General features: G+C 39.7%; 3 protein-coding genes across 4 annotated transcripts in view; 2 read left to right on the top strand and 1 right to left on the bottom strand.

The window, feature by feature from the left end:
• LOC113163505 overlaps window positions 1–14,283 on the top strand; it is a 1,294,879-nt gene that overhangs the window by 633,936 nt on the left and 646,660 nt on the right. The gene's annotated exons all lie outside the window — the stretch shown is intronic.
• LOC113163500 (NACHT, LRR and PYD domains-containing protein 12-like) overlaps window positions 1–14,283 on the top strand; it is a 664,684-nt gene that overhangs the window by 127,991 nt on the left and 522,410 nt on the right. The gene's annotated exons all lie outside the window — the stretch shown is intronic.
• fars2 (phenylalanyl-tRNA synthetase 2, mitochondrial) overlaps window positions 8,118–14,283 on the bottom strand; it is a 70,524-nt gene continuing 64,358 nt past the window's right edge. The window contains exon 11 of the mRNA XM_026362873.1: window positions 8,118–8,253. Coding sequence (XP_026218658.1) covers window positions 8,118–8,253 — 136 coding nt within the window. The remainder of the gene's footprint in view (window positions 8,254–14,283) is intronic.

The following is a 14,283-nucleotide window of genomic DNA, read 5'->3' as shown; positions in this document are numbered from 1 at the left end:
GAATAGACTGTCTTTGCTTTTCAGAATCCCCAAAAGTTGATGAGTAGTAATTTTTTAAATGGGAGCTCAGGAATATTAAACACTGCAGATGTACTTTAAGTTGTTCGACTAAAAAAGAGGAAGAAGAAAAACAAACAGGACAGAGGAGCCTGAGGACGGAGTTCGGGAACCACTGGGTTATCATGGAAATAATGACAATATTAGAAGTTGGGTTTCTGCTGTCTGATGGTCTGGTAAAAAAAAAGAGTAAATGTATAAATGTCAAACAACATCAAACTAATCCAGGAGGCAGATATGCAAACAACCGCCTCCTTCTGAAGCCAACCTTTTAGTCTGCAGCGTGAACACAGAGCTCTTCTCTGCCTAACTTGTTTATTTGGCCTTTTTTTTCTGAGACGAAGGCACGACGGCCTGGTGAGAGCTGCCTGTGATCTATTAATACATCTGCATAAATTAGTCAGAGCCGCTCTGTAGCAGTTAGCCGGCTGTGCAGGAGCTCTGGCTCTAGGATTCTGTCCACAATCTGGTGTTGTCAAAGACAGACGATGTCTCTGAAGAGGAAGCTCGTCTCATTTTTCCAGCCTCACCACAGCGAGGTCATAGGTCACGGTCTAGTCGGGGATGAGGGTTTGAACCCGGGCTGTCTAGCTACAGCTGACTAACGTGTGCTTATTTCTGTGTGTGTGTGTGTGTAGTCACACAGTTCCAAGATACAGCGAAACACGTTTCGCAGCCACAACAGGGTCCTGTTCTTTGTACGTAGTTAAACAGATACAGGATCAAATGAATAGTGCTGGATAGTCTGATGCTGGATTAGATGATCCTGTTATGCGATTTATTTTGAAAAACAAGGACAAAATACCAGGACAACTACCCAATATGACCAAGAACCAACGGATTCAGGACTGTGTATTCATCAGCAATATTATACAGCTAACCTGGTAATCCATGTACAAAGAATAGGGCCATGACGTTCCATGAGTTTCCTACATATTAACAGCGACTCCACGATGCCCACAAATATATATAAGTAGTTTTTCTATTAGCCATTAGACAAAAGCCTAAGACTTTCAGAGGTGGGAACTGTTGGGCATCAGATTATTCATCCAAAAAGACGGTTGCTTTGATAAACTGAGGATACTATTTTCACTGAAATGCAGTATGAAACATAACTGGCAGGAAAACGAATCAGCACTGCAGCAACTGATAAAAGTTTCTTATTAGAATTATTGGCATCATATTTCATCATCAATTTGATGGATGTAGTGATGGAGCTGTGTGAGGCGGTACATGAAAATAGTCTAGTACAGCGGAAATAAGTGGGCAACCAAAGTAGTACTTCATATTACAGTATTAGAGTAGTACACAGTATTTAGAGTTTTTCTATACATATATATACATAGATGCGTAAAAACATGTGATGATCAATATGAAGAAGAGACGAGAAGGAGGGAAACACTGGGAAGTAAGAGGATTGAAGGAAAGAGGGAGGGATGAGGAGGATGATCCCTCTGGGCTTCCAGCACTCTCAGGTGGTGGAGGTGGAGGTGGAGGTGGTGTAGTGGGACTATCACTGCAGTAGTAGAGCCCGTCTGTCAGAAGAGGAAATAATAGACGCACAGACACAGGCTGAAGTCAGATTGTAGTTTCAATAACAGAGGAGCCAGACTGAGTTCATTAATTATTCATGAAGCTGGATCCTGATTGGTCCACAGAGGTGATCTGAGATTACTACACTTTTTACATTCATCTGTCCTTTTTACTTTCTCTCTGTTTTTAACTTTCCTTCCTTTATTTACCACCTCTTTCATTTCTTCTTAACATCCTTTGAACTCGTTTTTCACTTCCTGTCTTCATACATCGTCCTGTCCTTTAATCCCGTCCCTTCTTATTTCTACTTTCTTCCTTTTTTGATGTCTTATTAGTTCCTCTCTTCACTCTTACTACCTTTACCTGTCATCCATACTGTCTTCCTTCCTCTTTGTTTCTTGTTCATTTCTGTTTTACTTCTTGTCATTTTGCATCTTTCTGTCTCTTTCTTATCTTTCTGTCCATACGACCACCTCGTTCTTGTGAGTGTGATATCTAAGCAACGTTCAGAGGGAATTCCTTCAAATTTGGCACAACTTTCAACTTGGACTTAATGATGAAGTGATAAGATTTTGGCGGCCGAAGGTCAAAGGTGAAGATCACAGTCACCTCATGTTCATCCAGTTCTTGCTTTTCCAGTTTTCCAGTCTTGTTATACATAATCTCAGGAAAGGCTGGAGAGACTTTCATTACCTCTGGTCTAATTGTCAACTTGGATTAATAGATGAACTGATTAGAATATGAATTTGGACAAAACAAGCTTGTAAACAGTAACGTGATTGGCTGGTTGAGGCAGACTTCTTCTTGTTACCTACTGTTATTCCCACAGATTGTTTTACTTCTTTACTTTATTTCTTGTCTCCATCCTTCCTTTTCCAACTATTTCTTTCTTACCTGCTGACTTCTTTCTTTCCCTCTTTGCAGTCTTTGTTCTCTCCCTCTCAGAGAAAAAGCTGAAACTGATCAAACAGTCTGTGTGCCTTTTTGTCAGCGGGGAGTGTGTGTGTGTCTATGTACTGTATATATACAGTGCATGTCGCCTACTGTCCGTCTGTTGCAGCACCAGGAGACATGATGAGTGCCCACCGTGACTCACACGCTCTCTCTCCTCCTGATCATCAGTCGGTTCATCAGAAAGAAAGAAACAGACGACATGAATCATAAGGAGCTGCATGTGCTGCTAAACAGAAAGCAGGATACACACGTCTCAGCATGTCACCGTGTGTTACATGACTGTGTGTCATGGATAAAACTGGATCAGAGACGCATGTGGAGGAGTTTGTTCTGGAAACTGACACAGAGAATCTCTGGTTCAGCTCACAAAAGAGGTCTCATGAATGATGTCATCCTAAATAAATACTCAACACATGGAGGAGGACGGAGAAGCATGAGTTATCTCAGGTGTACAGTGCTTTGTTTTTAGCTTGAAACCAGCACGAGAGGTCAAAGAGAATTGAAACTAAATAATGAGTTAAACTTTGGCCTTTTTGTTTGATGAAGACGCCGAACTAGAAAACTGGTTCATGAGTCGTTGAAGATTCTCAGTCATCCAGGTGAGATCGAAACATTCACTTACTTGAGTACTTTCACTTTATACTACATGCTATTTACTCCACTTCATTTATATCTACCAGATGTAGTTACTAGTTACTTTAAAGAAATGTACTGCAAAAAAAAACAAAAAACCTCCTACTGAGGGAGCAGAATAGACTGATATACTGTATGTAAAGGCTGAAATAACTTACTTAATGCTGTAATACTGACTGGCGAGCTTATATTTATTTTTTACTGCATTTGATGTTTAAGTTAAAGTAATAACAACAACAACAACCACCAAACTGGTGTACTTTCCGCTTTAAGGGAAAACTTTAAGGGATAAATTAGGGGTTTATCTTTTGCCTTCAAACTATTTTAACATCAAATCAGCTTTGATGGAGTTTGGGAAAGTTCTTTGACATAAAAATAAGAACATGGCACAAACCCCCAACTGAACTTTTGCTAGCGACGGTCCAGAAACCATCATCGCCATTACCGACCTTTAAAAACCAGCATGAGTCAAAATTTGCACAGAGCTTATCGAGATAGAAATGCAGAATCAAATATTGCCAGGGGGACACTCTCATTACCCATGATTCTTGGCTCTTACTAATGCAAATCCACTTGACATTAGCGGTGCACAATAGGCTGCTCCGAGCAGATGGGCCGCGATTCTTTCCGTTGTAGTAGTGAATAATTCAGACAGCAGTTTAGCTGACGGCCTCGTTGGCATTTCCTCGCCGCTAATTGCTCGTTAAGCGTTCCACTTGACCTTTAACAGGAGGAGGAAATTTTGAGAGGTTTGGTTTTAGATTTTTGTTTTCACCTTTTAGTTTTTCTTTCTCCATCAGGTTGGGCGTCCCACATGAGGAGAGATGTGGGTAATAAACTGACCAGCGTTGCCAAACATATGGACAAAATGGACAAATTGCCTGATCAGAGCCTAGAACTTTGGAACATGAAGAATGCTGAATTTGCTGTTAGCAGTTCCTCTCTGCTGTGTACTAGACTATGTACTGAAAACTGTAAATAAAAACCTCTGACAGTGAAGAAATTAACGCTTATTTATACAGACGACACAGTGTCACAATGAATCTAAAGTATGTCTATCATTATTCGACTGTGTCAGGTTTTTCACTTTGACAAACTGCAGCAATCAGATAGTAAGGTTTTAAAATAGTCTATCTTTACCATTATCTCATGCTACAGCTGTTGTTTTGCAGAGAAGCCGAGCTTCAATACAGAACCTCCTGCTGTTTTTGAAACACCTGTATGCAGCTGCTCCTTTCACTTCACACCGTATTTTTGTATCATCTTTCTCCCTGATCAGCTCTAACACAGTATGAAATTATACTGTAGATGAAGATAATAAAGAAACTGTGACAGTGTTTTATTACTATTTCTGTTTGTCTGTCTCTTGTTGTGGTGTTTTGTAAATTAAATGTTGTTGTTATGTGAATGTACAGCAGAAAGTAAATCATTGGTAAAATTAAGCTATAGGTCATTCTAATAAACAAAATGTCACAGAGGTACGCAGTTAAAAGTTCAGCATGCACGCTGCATTTTCATTTGCTCTTGCATATATTTACTTATCCAACGCTTTCTGAATAACTATTTTGTAGATTTAGTTAAGGGAGGTTCAACTTTTTCGTAGACGATACTTTGTTTTATTTTAACAGAAATTCTGCCGTCATCTATGAATTTGTGTGCTGCTAATGTCTATTAGCACATTGCCTAATTGTACAAATTTACTTCAGTCATTTGGCAGAAGCTTTTGTCCAAAGTAAGGGACAAACAATAGCACAACTTGGACATTTTGAGGTGAACTGCGAGAGCTGGGTGACTGAATTTCTCTACATACTTTATGTATTCATTCTTCTCATGAATGATAAGATCACTTACACTAGCCCTATAGTTTGTCTCCAATCTGCGGATCAAGCTGCAGATTAAATACTGTAATGGTATGACTTACTTACTGCTCAGTAGGACCATAAACTCCCTTCAAACTATTTAAAACATCAATATTTTAGCATCTACACAAGTTTTCTTAGAGGAAACAGATTCTTTCCTTCACTTCTGAAAAAGTGACTTTCTGCAAACTGGTTTTTGTCCACAGGCAGCGATAAAACATTTAACAACACATGCAGCTGTAGGCCACTCACACACAAACACACACTAACACGCAGCATTGCCTAAAACTCCATAAACACAACTCAGATTAAACCAGAGAGCTGCCATTAAACACAGCAGCTGTCACTTCACATAGCGGTGGTGAGTATAAAACTACGCTCGCTTTGTTTCTCTCTCTCTCTCTCTCTCTCACACACAACACACACACACACACTCATAGCAATAAATATTTAAGGAGAAGGTGGCTCTTCCATAAAATCAGTGGCAGCTAAAGTCCACAATGTGTTTATGTTTCTTTTGCTTAACTTCACAATTTTCTTGAACTCAAACATGAGTTTTGTCACTAAAACAACAAAAGTTGTTACTATATTGAAGATATATTTATATTTTTATTGTCTTACTGCGAAGGTTCAGAATCTACAGTACAGTCTGGAAACAGCCTGAAACAGAGCAAATAGTTGTTTCAACTGCTGTAGACATCACATTATGGTGAGAATGTCATTAATCTGGTTGAGAAACATCTGTTCACATTAAGGTTACAAGAACCCAAAATGCAACATAATGTCGTTAAGCTGACACCTGTACCATTCAACAAGAACATCTAATGAAGACGTAATTGTTAGGTCCATGAACATGAGATGACCCAAACTAATTTCACCTCATAAAATTATTATATTTCAGTAAGGACGGTATTTAGTGCATGTGGGGGTTAGTCTACTCTTCACAAGAGCAGCAGCTGCTGTCTCTGTTTAATGCTGCCATCATGTTTACAGTACAAACAATCAATGAAACAATGGAAAACACTGTCTGGAAGTAATGTGAGGCTCACATTTCTCTATTAGTTCTGTACCGTGGGCAGGGCTGTACAAGGTTTGGCTGCATAAATGTGTAATCTTCCTTTAACGGACACTGTTACCTGAGTTACCTGAGACTTACTGATCAACACACTTTTGTTTGTTCAACTGTATAATTAGCATTTTTTAATTTGCAAGACAAATTGCTGCTCATCAGATTATTTTATTATTATCATCAGACTATTTTTACGACGAGCACCATCAGGGAGGGAAAATTAAAGAAACTCAGAGGAAAGTTCATTAATTTTTTTTTTTTTAAATTCAGAAACTAGTTTTTCATCAGAAAAAGAAAAAAAAACTGGCAGGAAGTAAACAAACTGTGTATGTCTTCTTATCTCATTCATATAGTCTCTCTCTCACTCACTTTGTGGTTTTTCCTGTCCCTCTTTCATCCAATAGTCCTTCACTTGAAGTCACTGCACTTATTGGAGGCAAAACACAAGACCCACCCATCTGTGTATGTGTGTATGTGTGTGTGTGTGTGTGTGTGTGTGCAAGCACGGTGGGTCGATACGAGTTGAAAGACAAACAGGAAGGCACTCAAGTCTGTGTGAATGAGTGTGTGTGTCTATTAATTGAATTAAGATGGAAGGAAAGCAGGAAGAGAGCATCATTATCTGGAAAGTGGAGGCAGTAGGAGTGCCTTTCCACAACCACTAAAGTCTGGGAAACTGTGTGTGTGTGTGTTTCATTCATAATACATTTTCATGACCTCTCGGGTAACATGAGCTTGCTGTGATTCAGGTCTGTGTGCAGATCGATACAGTTAATGCGTTGTTGAGTTAACCTGCCGCCTGCACAGAGCAGCTCAAACAGAGCAGCTCCTCCTCCCAGTTTTAATAACAGAACAGAAATTTGCATCCATGGATTCAAAGTAACGTCCTGTCAAATAAGGAGTAAACAGAAAAACACCACCGCTTCATAATGCAGCCAATCGATTATTATATCCACAACATTTCTCAATGTCCAGCTGACTTGAAACATCACAGTGCACATACTGTACGATACAACTGTATAACTGTAACTGTATAACTTGATTAGTTTAAGAGACAGAAGTACTTTGCCTCTGCTACAGACTACATGGCGCCAGGCTTCATCCTTAGTGTAAGTGGAAAATCAGCTACAATCATAGTGTTGAGGGACAAACTATAACCGGCTTCTTCTTATCAGGATGCTATGTAGATTCATAAGTAATTCTGATGATCTGAAATGTGTGTGCACATCATATACAATTAGTAAAACAGCTGAAAATTTAGGGTTTTCTTCTGAATCTGCTGTCAGCCATGTTTTTGCACTTGTTACACAACCAGTATGCTTCTGTTTTAATCTGTCCAGCTGTCTACACAGCCGACATTATACATGTGTAAACTCAAAGCATATTTTTAGGCTTTGATTCTGTTTCCCTGAGTTTTTGTCCGTAATGTGTGCATTGTGCCCTGGGTGCTTCTGAAAGGCAGGTGACCTGCACTAGTGGACCCAAACGCCTCCTGATGAAGATGCAGGACCACAGCTCACGCAAAGCTGCTGAGCTACAACATGGTGTAAAGCTTTCATTAGCAAAAGTGGTTAGCTAATGTTTAAAAGCTGAGGATAGTCGGGGTTCTATAACTTTTACTTACGACTTTGGTACTGAAATATGCATATAATGTATATTTAGTAGGGGTCTAATGGTTCTAACACAGATGCTGAAACCTTGACGCCAATATATTCCCAATATGATGTCAGTGTGTTTTGCTGTGGCCTACCTCCAGTAGGGGTCCTTAAATAAGACCTTACCCTTACCCTGCCATTGCCTTGCACGCTGAACCCCACTTGTAGGTCGCTTTGGATAAAAAGCGTCTGCCAAATGACTAAATGTAAATGTGATGCAAATAAAATCTCCAAATAACAGGTTCACCTCTGTCCTCCAGTATCTTCTTTAAAGTCATTCTTCAAAAAGAAGATGAAAATAAATAAAAACCACTATCTTGTGTTTTTCTTTGTGGGGTCATATTGTGTTGCTCCTCTCTAGGGGATCTGGGATGCCAGTTTGGGAACAGCAGGCCTAATAGAGTCCAGGGCTGAGCAGAAACTCAGCATATTGTTGTCTCTCTCTATCAGACTCATGGTTAGTGCTCCCACACTGAAGCAGGCTGTTTCACTTCTAAGGCAGTAGGACACAAAAAGTGGGAAATGAAAGAGGATTTATTTTTCATCTCATTATTTCCGATTCTCACTCTTCTGTGGAAATCCATCGTGTTTTCTCAGGCGAGGCCAGCAGTCAGTGCGACTATTACCACGGAAAACGGTTCTCTGCTTTTCAATTACCAGCTCTACGTCACAGATAATGAAAAACACCAGCATACAAACACACACACTTTTGTTGCAGAAGTCCCGGAGGTGAGTGAGTCATCCAAGACAATTTTACATTCTCTGACAGTCACTCTTTGTACGTGTGTGCCTCTACTGGCCCGATTGTGATATTAAGTCAAATTATACATTCAAACCACATTTAAAGAAGAAAAACTAATTCAGAACAAGTTTATGAATGTGAAACAACATGTGGTGGTTTGTGACTGTGTAATATGCCTCACAGCGTCATTTTTCATACATTCTTTACAGACTCAGGGAATGAGGGATTAGTTTTGCTTTATTTGTCCATATTTTATCGCTACAATGTGTTTGCAGCTCTTTGTAAAATTTCTGCACAGCAATGTCTGACATTTGCTGTATGTTTGAGTGAAATACAACCTGTGTCCTTAACAAAAAACAAACCAAACTGAAAACAGTGACATGCAATGAAACCTTCCACCCCTGTATACACTAGTCATATAATTATAATTACCAATCTCTTAAAAAGTAATGGCACTGTAGTGTTTAGTAATGTTGTTTGTTTTTGTTTGCCAAGACAAAAATTGCAGTGCACTTGAATCAACAATGTTACTGTGATTATTATTATTTATATGTGTTTATTTTAAAAAAGTTTTTGCAGCAGTATGCATGGTGTGGAAAGAGAACTGCCTACCACCATGGAAAGTTAACACTGACATATGTAAAGTACGGTGGAGGGAGCGTCATCATTTGGGGCTGCTTTGCTGCCCCTGGACCTGGACAGCTTATCATTGTGAAAGCTTGTCAAATTTTCAAGGTATCCTGTCTACACAATAATGTCAGGGTTAGTGTCTACAAGCTAAAATTCAGAAGAAGCTGGGTGATGCAGCAGGACAATGACCCTAAACATGAAAGTAAATCTACTACAGAATGAATTCACAGGCACATAATCTCCCTTTTGGAGAGGCCCAGTCAGAGGAATGATCAAGAGAGCTGTTTGCACCAGACATCCTAGGAATAAGTCTGAGGGGAAGCATTTTACATACAGCATCCATTGCTTATTAACAATGTTGTATGCAGTGAAAGTCACTCAGAATAAAAATACAGAGACAGACTGATAGAGTGATATCTACATTTTTCAAAAGCAAATAGATTAAAGTAATGAACATGACACTGCAGCTTCTGTCTGCCCAGCAAAGACAAAAATCTTTAACACTGTGTGTCTCATTTCTGCCTCCTCTCTTCTTTCCTTCGCTGGATATTTGAACTTTGACTGATATGATCTGCACTGAGAGGTCAGCAGAGAAAACAGAGGTTGTGTTGATGTTGGAGGACTCTGTTGGGGACGTTTTTTGCTGAGAGAATCAAAAACCAAACAGAGACAGACAGAGAAAACTGCTGAGAGACAGACAAAGGTCTCAGGGGTCTTCCAGAATCAGTATAAATTACTGCAATCATTGACCTTGTGGTTGACACTAGCCTGTTGTCTTACAGTGTGTCAATACTTTAAGCTGGCAGCCCAGCAAACTGTTGACTGTAGGACCAATAGAAAGTTAATATCCCCTTTTCATACATCTCCTCTGACTAACCTTTGTAACTTTGTTGTTTAATGATTTGAGGACAGGTAAGTCCAGATGTGCGATACGTAACATTGCTGCCCTTGTCATTATGTTAAAGCAATGGGTTTGTGTCACTGAAACTCTTTCTGTAGATGTTCCTCAATGATTTAGTTCCACAGGGAGAGGAACAGTACATGTGTGATATTTGTCATACAAATTAAATTATTTTAGTTTCAGGCCAGTTTATTCACAGGCATCAACAATATGCTTGACTAATAACAAGAAAAACACAGCGCTCTGAGCTGCTCTTTGCATTTTCAGCACAATAAATTAATTGGTGTGCACAGTCTGCTGAGTTTTGAATTTCATATCATGTTCAGCTGTACATTCTTTAAAAAGCTTGTGTCTCATACAACCTAGCTGACAAACCAGTCTCAGTGAGTAGACTGATGAAAAACTGCTTTTTTTCTATGGACTGGAGTTGGTCACCCTTCTTCGCGTGTTAAGGTTTGGATACGTCTTCCTCTGTGCTCGTTGTCTCTGCATCTTTTTCTACCTACAACATGATGGCGATTTTAAAAATTAACCTTAAGGTTTTTGTTTGGTTACTACACCACAGACAACAATAAATGAAATATTTCTCATCCTTTTGTTTCATACATTTGATTTTCTTGCTCTTCGGTTCCTGCAGCGATGTTAGCACCAGTCTGCCTTAAGGACTCGAGTTTGTGTCTGACTGTGTCGCTCATCCTCATCCCCAGACAATAAGAAGTCAATCTACCTGGATCGATCCTCATCACACTCACACACACACACTTGTGATTGAGGTCACAGTAGAAAAGGACACTGAAGCAGAAACAGTCAATAAAGAAAGACTCCACTACCTCTTTCCTTCTTCCTCCTCTTCATCTTCCCCATTCCTCAGTTCCCTCTCTTCACTTATATTCACACTCAGTTTTTTTTCTTTAACTTACTTTGCTTTTCTTTGTCCTGTATGACAATAAACCAAATATGGTTTGGGGATTTTGGTGATATAATGGAAAATAAAGTATTTTAATAATAATAATAAATATATAAATTTGAGGTGACTTTTGTAAGTACGTTTGAAAACTTTTAAACTAACATTAGCATGCATCTAAGCACTCAAAAACTTGTTTTTGAATAAGTGTTAAAGTAGAATAAATTAGATGTCAATAAACTTACAAATATAAAGAGAGCAGTCTTCACTTAGTTGGTGTATAATGACCATATTTTGCATGTAAAACTGGAAACTTGATGAAGGATAGACTGGAAATGAATAAATAAACAGCAACTGTGAGGATTAAAATGCAACAGTTCTTTAAACCTTAGACTACAGACAGGAATAAACCCTGCATGTAAAACCTCTACAGTGATCATCTTCTCCAGTGTTAAAACCTGGCAAACCCACCACCTCAGTCTGGAAAAACAACTGCTGTTTATCAGCCTGTACATCTGTCCTGCTCTCAGCCTGATTTGTGTCCACGCTCACAGTCAGTACACACTGCTGTCTGCAGGTCTGTGCTGTATGTTGGATTTTTACACTTAGGAAGTTTAATTAGCTGAGCAGCTCATTCAAAGTGACCTGCAACAGTAGAATAAACATCAGGTCACAGATTAAATGTCAGAAACTGAATGACATTGCTATGAAAGACTGTTCCTAATTACACTGAAGCCACGCTCTGTACATGCAAAACACACTATTGTTTTGTGAGGGAATTATACGTGCCTTAGAAAAGAGGCACCCAAAGAATAAACACACAGGGACCATGTTGAATGTGAGCATAATTAGAGTGGTGAGGGATTTCTCAAGACCTCCAGAGTTGTATTCCTTCCCAGAAAAATCTCTTTGGCAGGCGTCATTTAGCAGTTGGATTCATGTGTGCGCTATCAAATCTCTCTAGACAGCCCTGGTTAGATAAGGCTGAAAGCACGTTTGCAATGTTGTTACACAGCTAAAGGAGGAATTCTCCATACATCATAATTCTATTAGGAGCATTAGGTTAACTTATTCAGGCTACAGCAGAGTCAGATTTCTCTGGATCTTTATGCCTCTGTGCCAGTGATAGCTGTGACCAGAGACATGTTTTTAGATGAAAGAAATAAACAATATGAGCCTGAACAGTCATAGAGATCTAGATGGCAAAGAGGTCTAACATTGACGTTGGGTGAGAGAAGCGACATCACAGTCAGTGCTCCAGTTCATCCCAGATGTTTTGGATGGGATCAGACCAGTCTTCAAATTAAGAAAACAATTTCTTTACAAAGCACTTTGTGAACAGAGCTCTGCTATGTGGAAACAGGAAATGACAAGCACATGTTGTTGGGAGACACCTGCTACCTTCAATATCATTGTGTTCTGGAGCAACATTTCCCATCACTGGAAACTAAACCATGGATGACTTTACAATGCTGCACTCTTCTGATTATCAAATATGTGAACAGGTTTCAAAGAGCGACGGCTCCTGAAACTTCCTCAACGTCACAGCACCAATGAAAAGTCTCCTTCCTGCCAGTGAATCAGCAAAAACTGCAGAGATATGATTTTTCCTGTGACAGCAGCAAAATGTTCCCCCTCTCACCTCAACTGACCCAAGCAAAGCTGCTGACTGCATGATTCACCAGGGCAGGACAGAAGGAGGTGTGTGCGTGCTCAGATTGGCAGCAGGGTACAAGCACGACCGCCTCACCAGTGTGTGTTCTCGCTTGGCCATATGTATGTCAGCTGCAGCAGCCTCGGCTTGAAACTCAACGTCAGACCGTAAAAGTAAAGGAAAGAAGGCGGGGGATGAGCAGAAAGCCAGATCTGAAGGATCTGAAGGTCTGCTGTATCACATGGACAAAACCCAGGGTGGCTGATGATGAATAGAGCAAAAAGAACGACAAAGCATTATTGAGCTGAAACTTTTCCGGTGTTGCTCTTGGTTCAGACTGAGAAAAGAGTTCAAGTAGTAGAAACTAGCAGGAGTGGAATAACATTACGAAAAATAACATGCTTTTATTTTGACATTCGTGCACTAGTTTGATGTCTAGACCTTTAAAAACCAATGATTCGTCTCCTTTGCCTGCTTTATCATAGTTTTACATCACCACCTGTTATAAACATGGCTTTAAACAAACTGTTTGTGTTGTGTATAAACAGAACGGTCCAGACACTGGCACAGGTTCTACTGGTACCAGTGTCACTTACCGCTGACAGCACGATGCTCACATAGACACACACCAACAGATAAATGGCAGTTGGCAGCACAAGTGTAGAGCATCATTTGCAACAGTATTTATTAAATGTAGAGTGTAAAACACTATATAGCAAGCAAGGGAAGACATTTTGTGACTGTGTTTACTGCGTTTATCTACAGTGTATTTGTGTTGTTATCTGCAGTTCATGTCATGTGTATGCATCTACAGTTCTGCGCATGTGCGTGTCTGGGTGTATGTGCGCACATATTAATTCCATTTTTTAAACTACTTGATGAATTTATCATCTAGTGAGAGTGAAAGTGTGTGTGTGTGCCACTGTCACCTCTACGCTCAATTACATCCAGATTACCCAGAGGCCCTTGAGGCTGTGGCAGCAGTGAGCTTGTTGATATAAATGTGGTCTGTTGATACACTGGCTCTCTAATGCCCATAAAACATCAGTGCTGCACAGACATATGCACACCACACACACACACACACACACACACACACACACACAGTATTAGAACACTTGAGGGAATCAATACTGCAGTACAGTGATATGCCAGCACTACAGGGTAACCTAAATATGAGGTAATGGTGGACAGAGTACTCCTTAACTCCAAAGTCCGTAGTACCGTATTTTCCGCACTATAAGGCCACCTAAAAACCTTCAATTTTCTCAAAAGCCGACAGTGCGCCTTATAATCCGGTGCGCCTTATATATGGATCAATATTGAGTCAGTCACCCAGTAGAACACGGGAATAGACGTTTAACATTGTGGAGGCAGCAACAAGATGGCCAGGTAAAGAAGACTAAACAGAGTTTCCGAGGGAACAAAGCGAGATGGCTACAGTTGGAGGACAAACTCCTATCTTTTCTTTATGTAACTGAAAGAAACTAAATTAACTGATAATACACATCGTTACACATTTGGTATGTTACACTCGCACACGCTAGCTTTACTTGAATGAAGCTAATTACAATAACACACGTAATTTATCACATGTAACAGGTAACAACTAACATACTTCTAATGACAATAAACATGTTAATACTTACAATGACAAATGCTTTCCAAGGCACAAACGTATAAATCACACTC

The sequence above is a fragment of the Anabas testudineus genome, chromosome 2 (genome assembly GCF_900324465.2).
Source record: "Anabas testudineus chromosome 2, fAnaTes1.2, whole genome shotgun sequence".
NCBI lineage: Eukaryota > Metazoa > Chordata > Actinopteri > Anabantiformes > Anabantidae > Anabas > Anabas testudineus.
The sequence above is the reverse complement of the archived record's forward strand: the minus strand, read 5'-3'. Positions and strand labels throughout refer to the sequence as shown.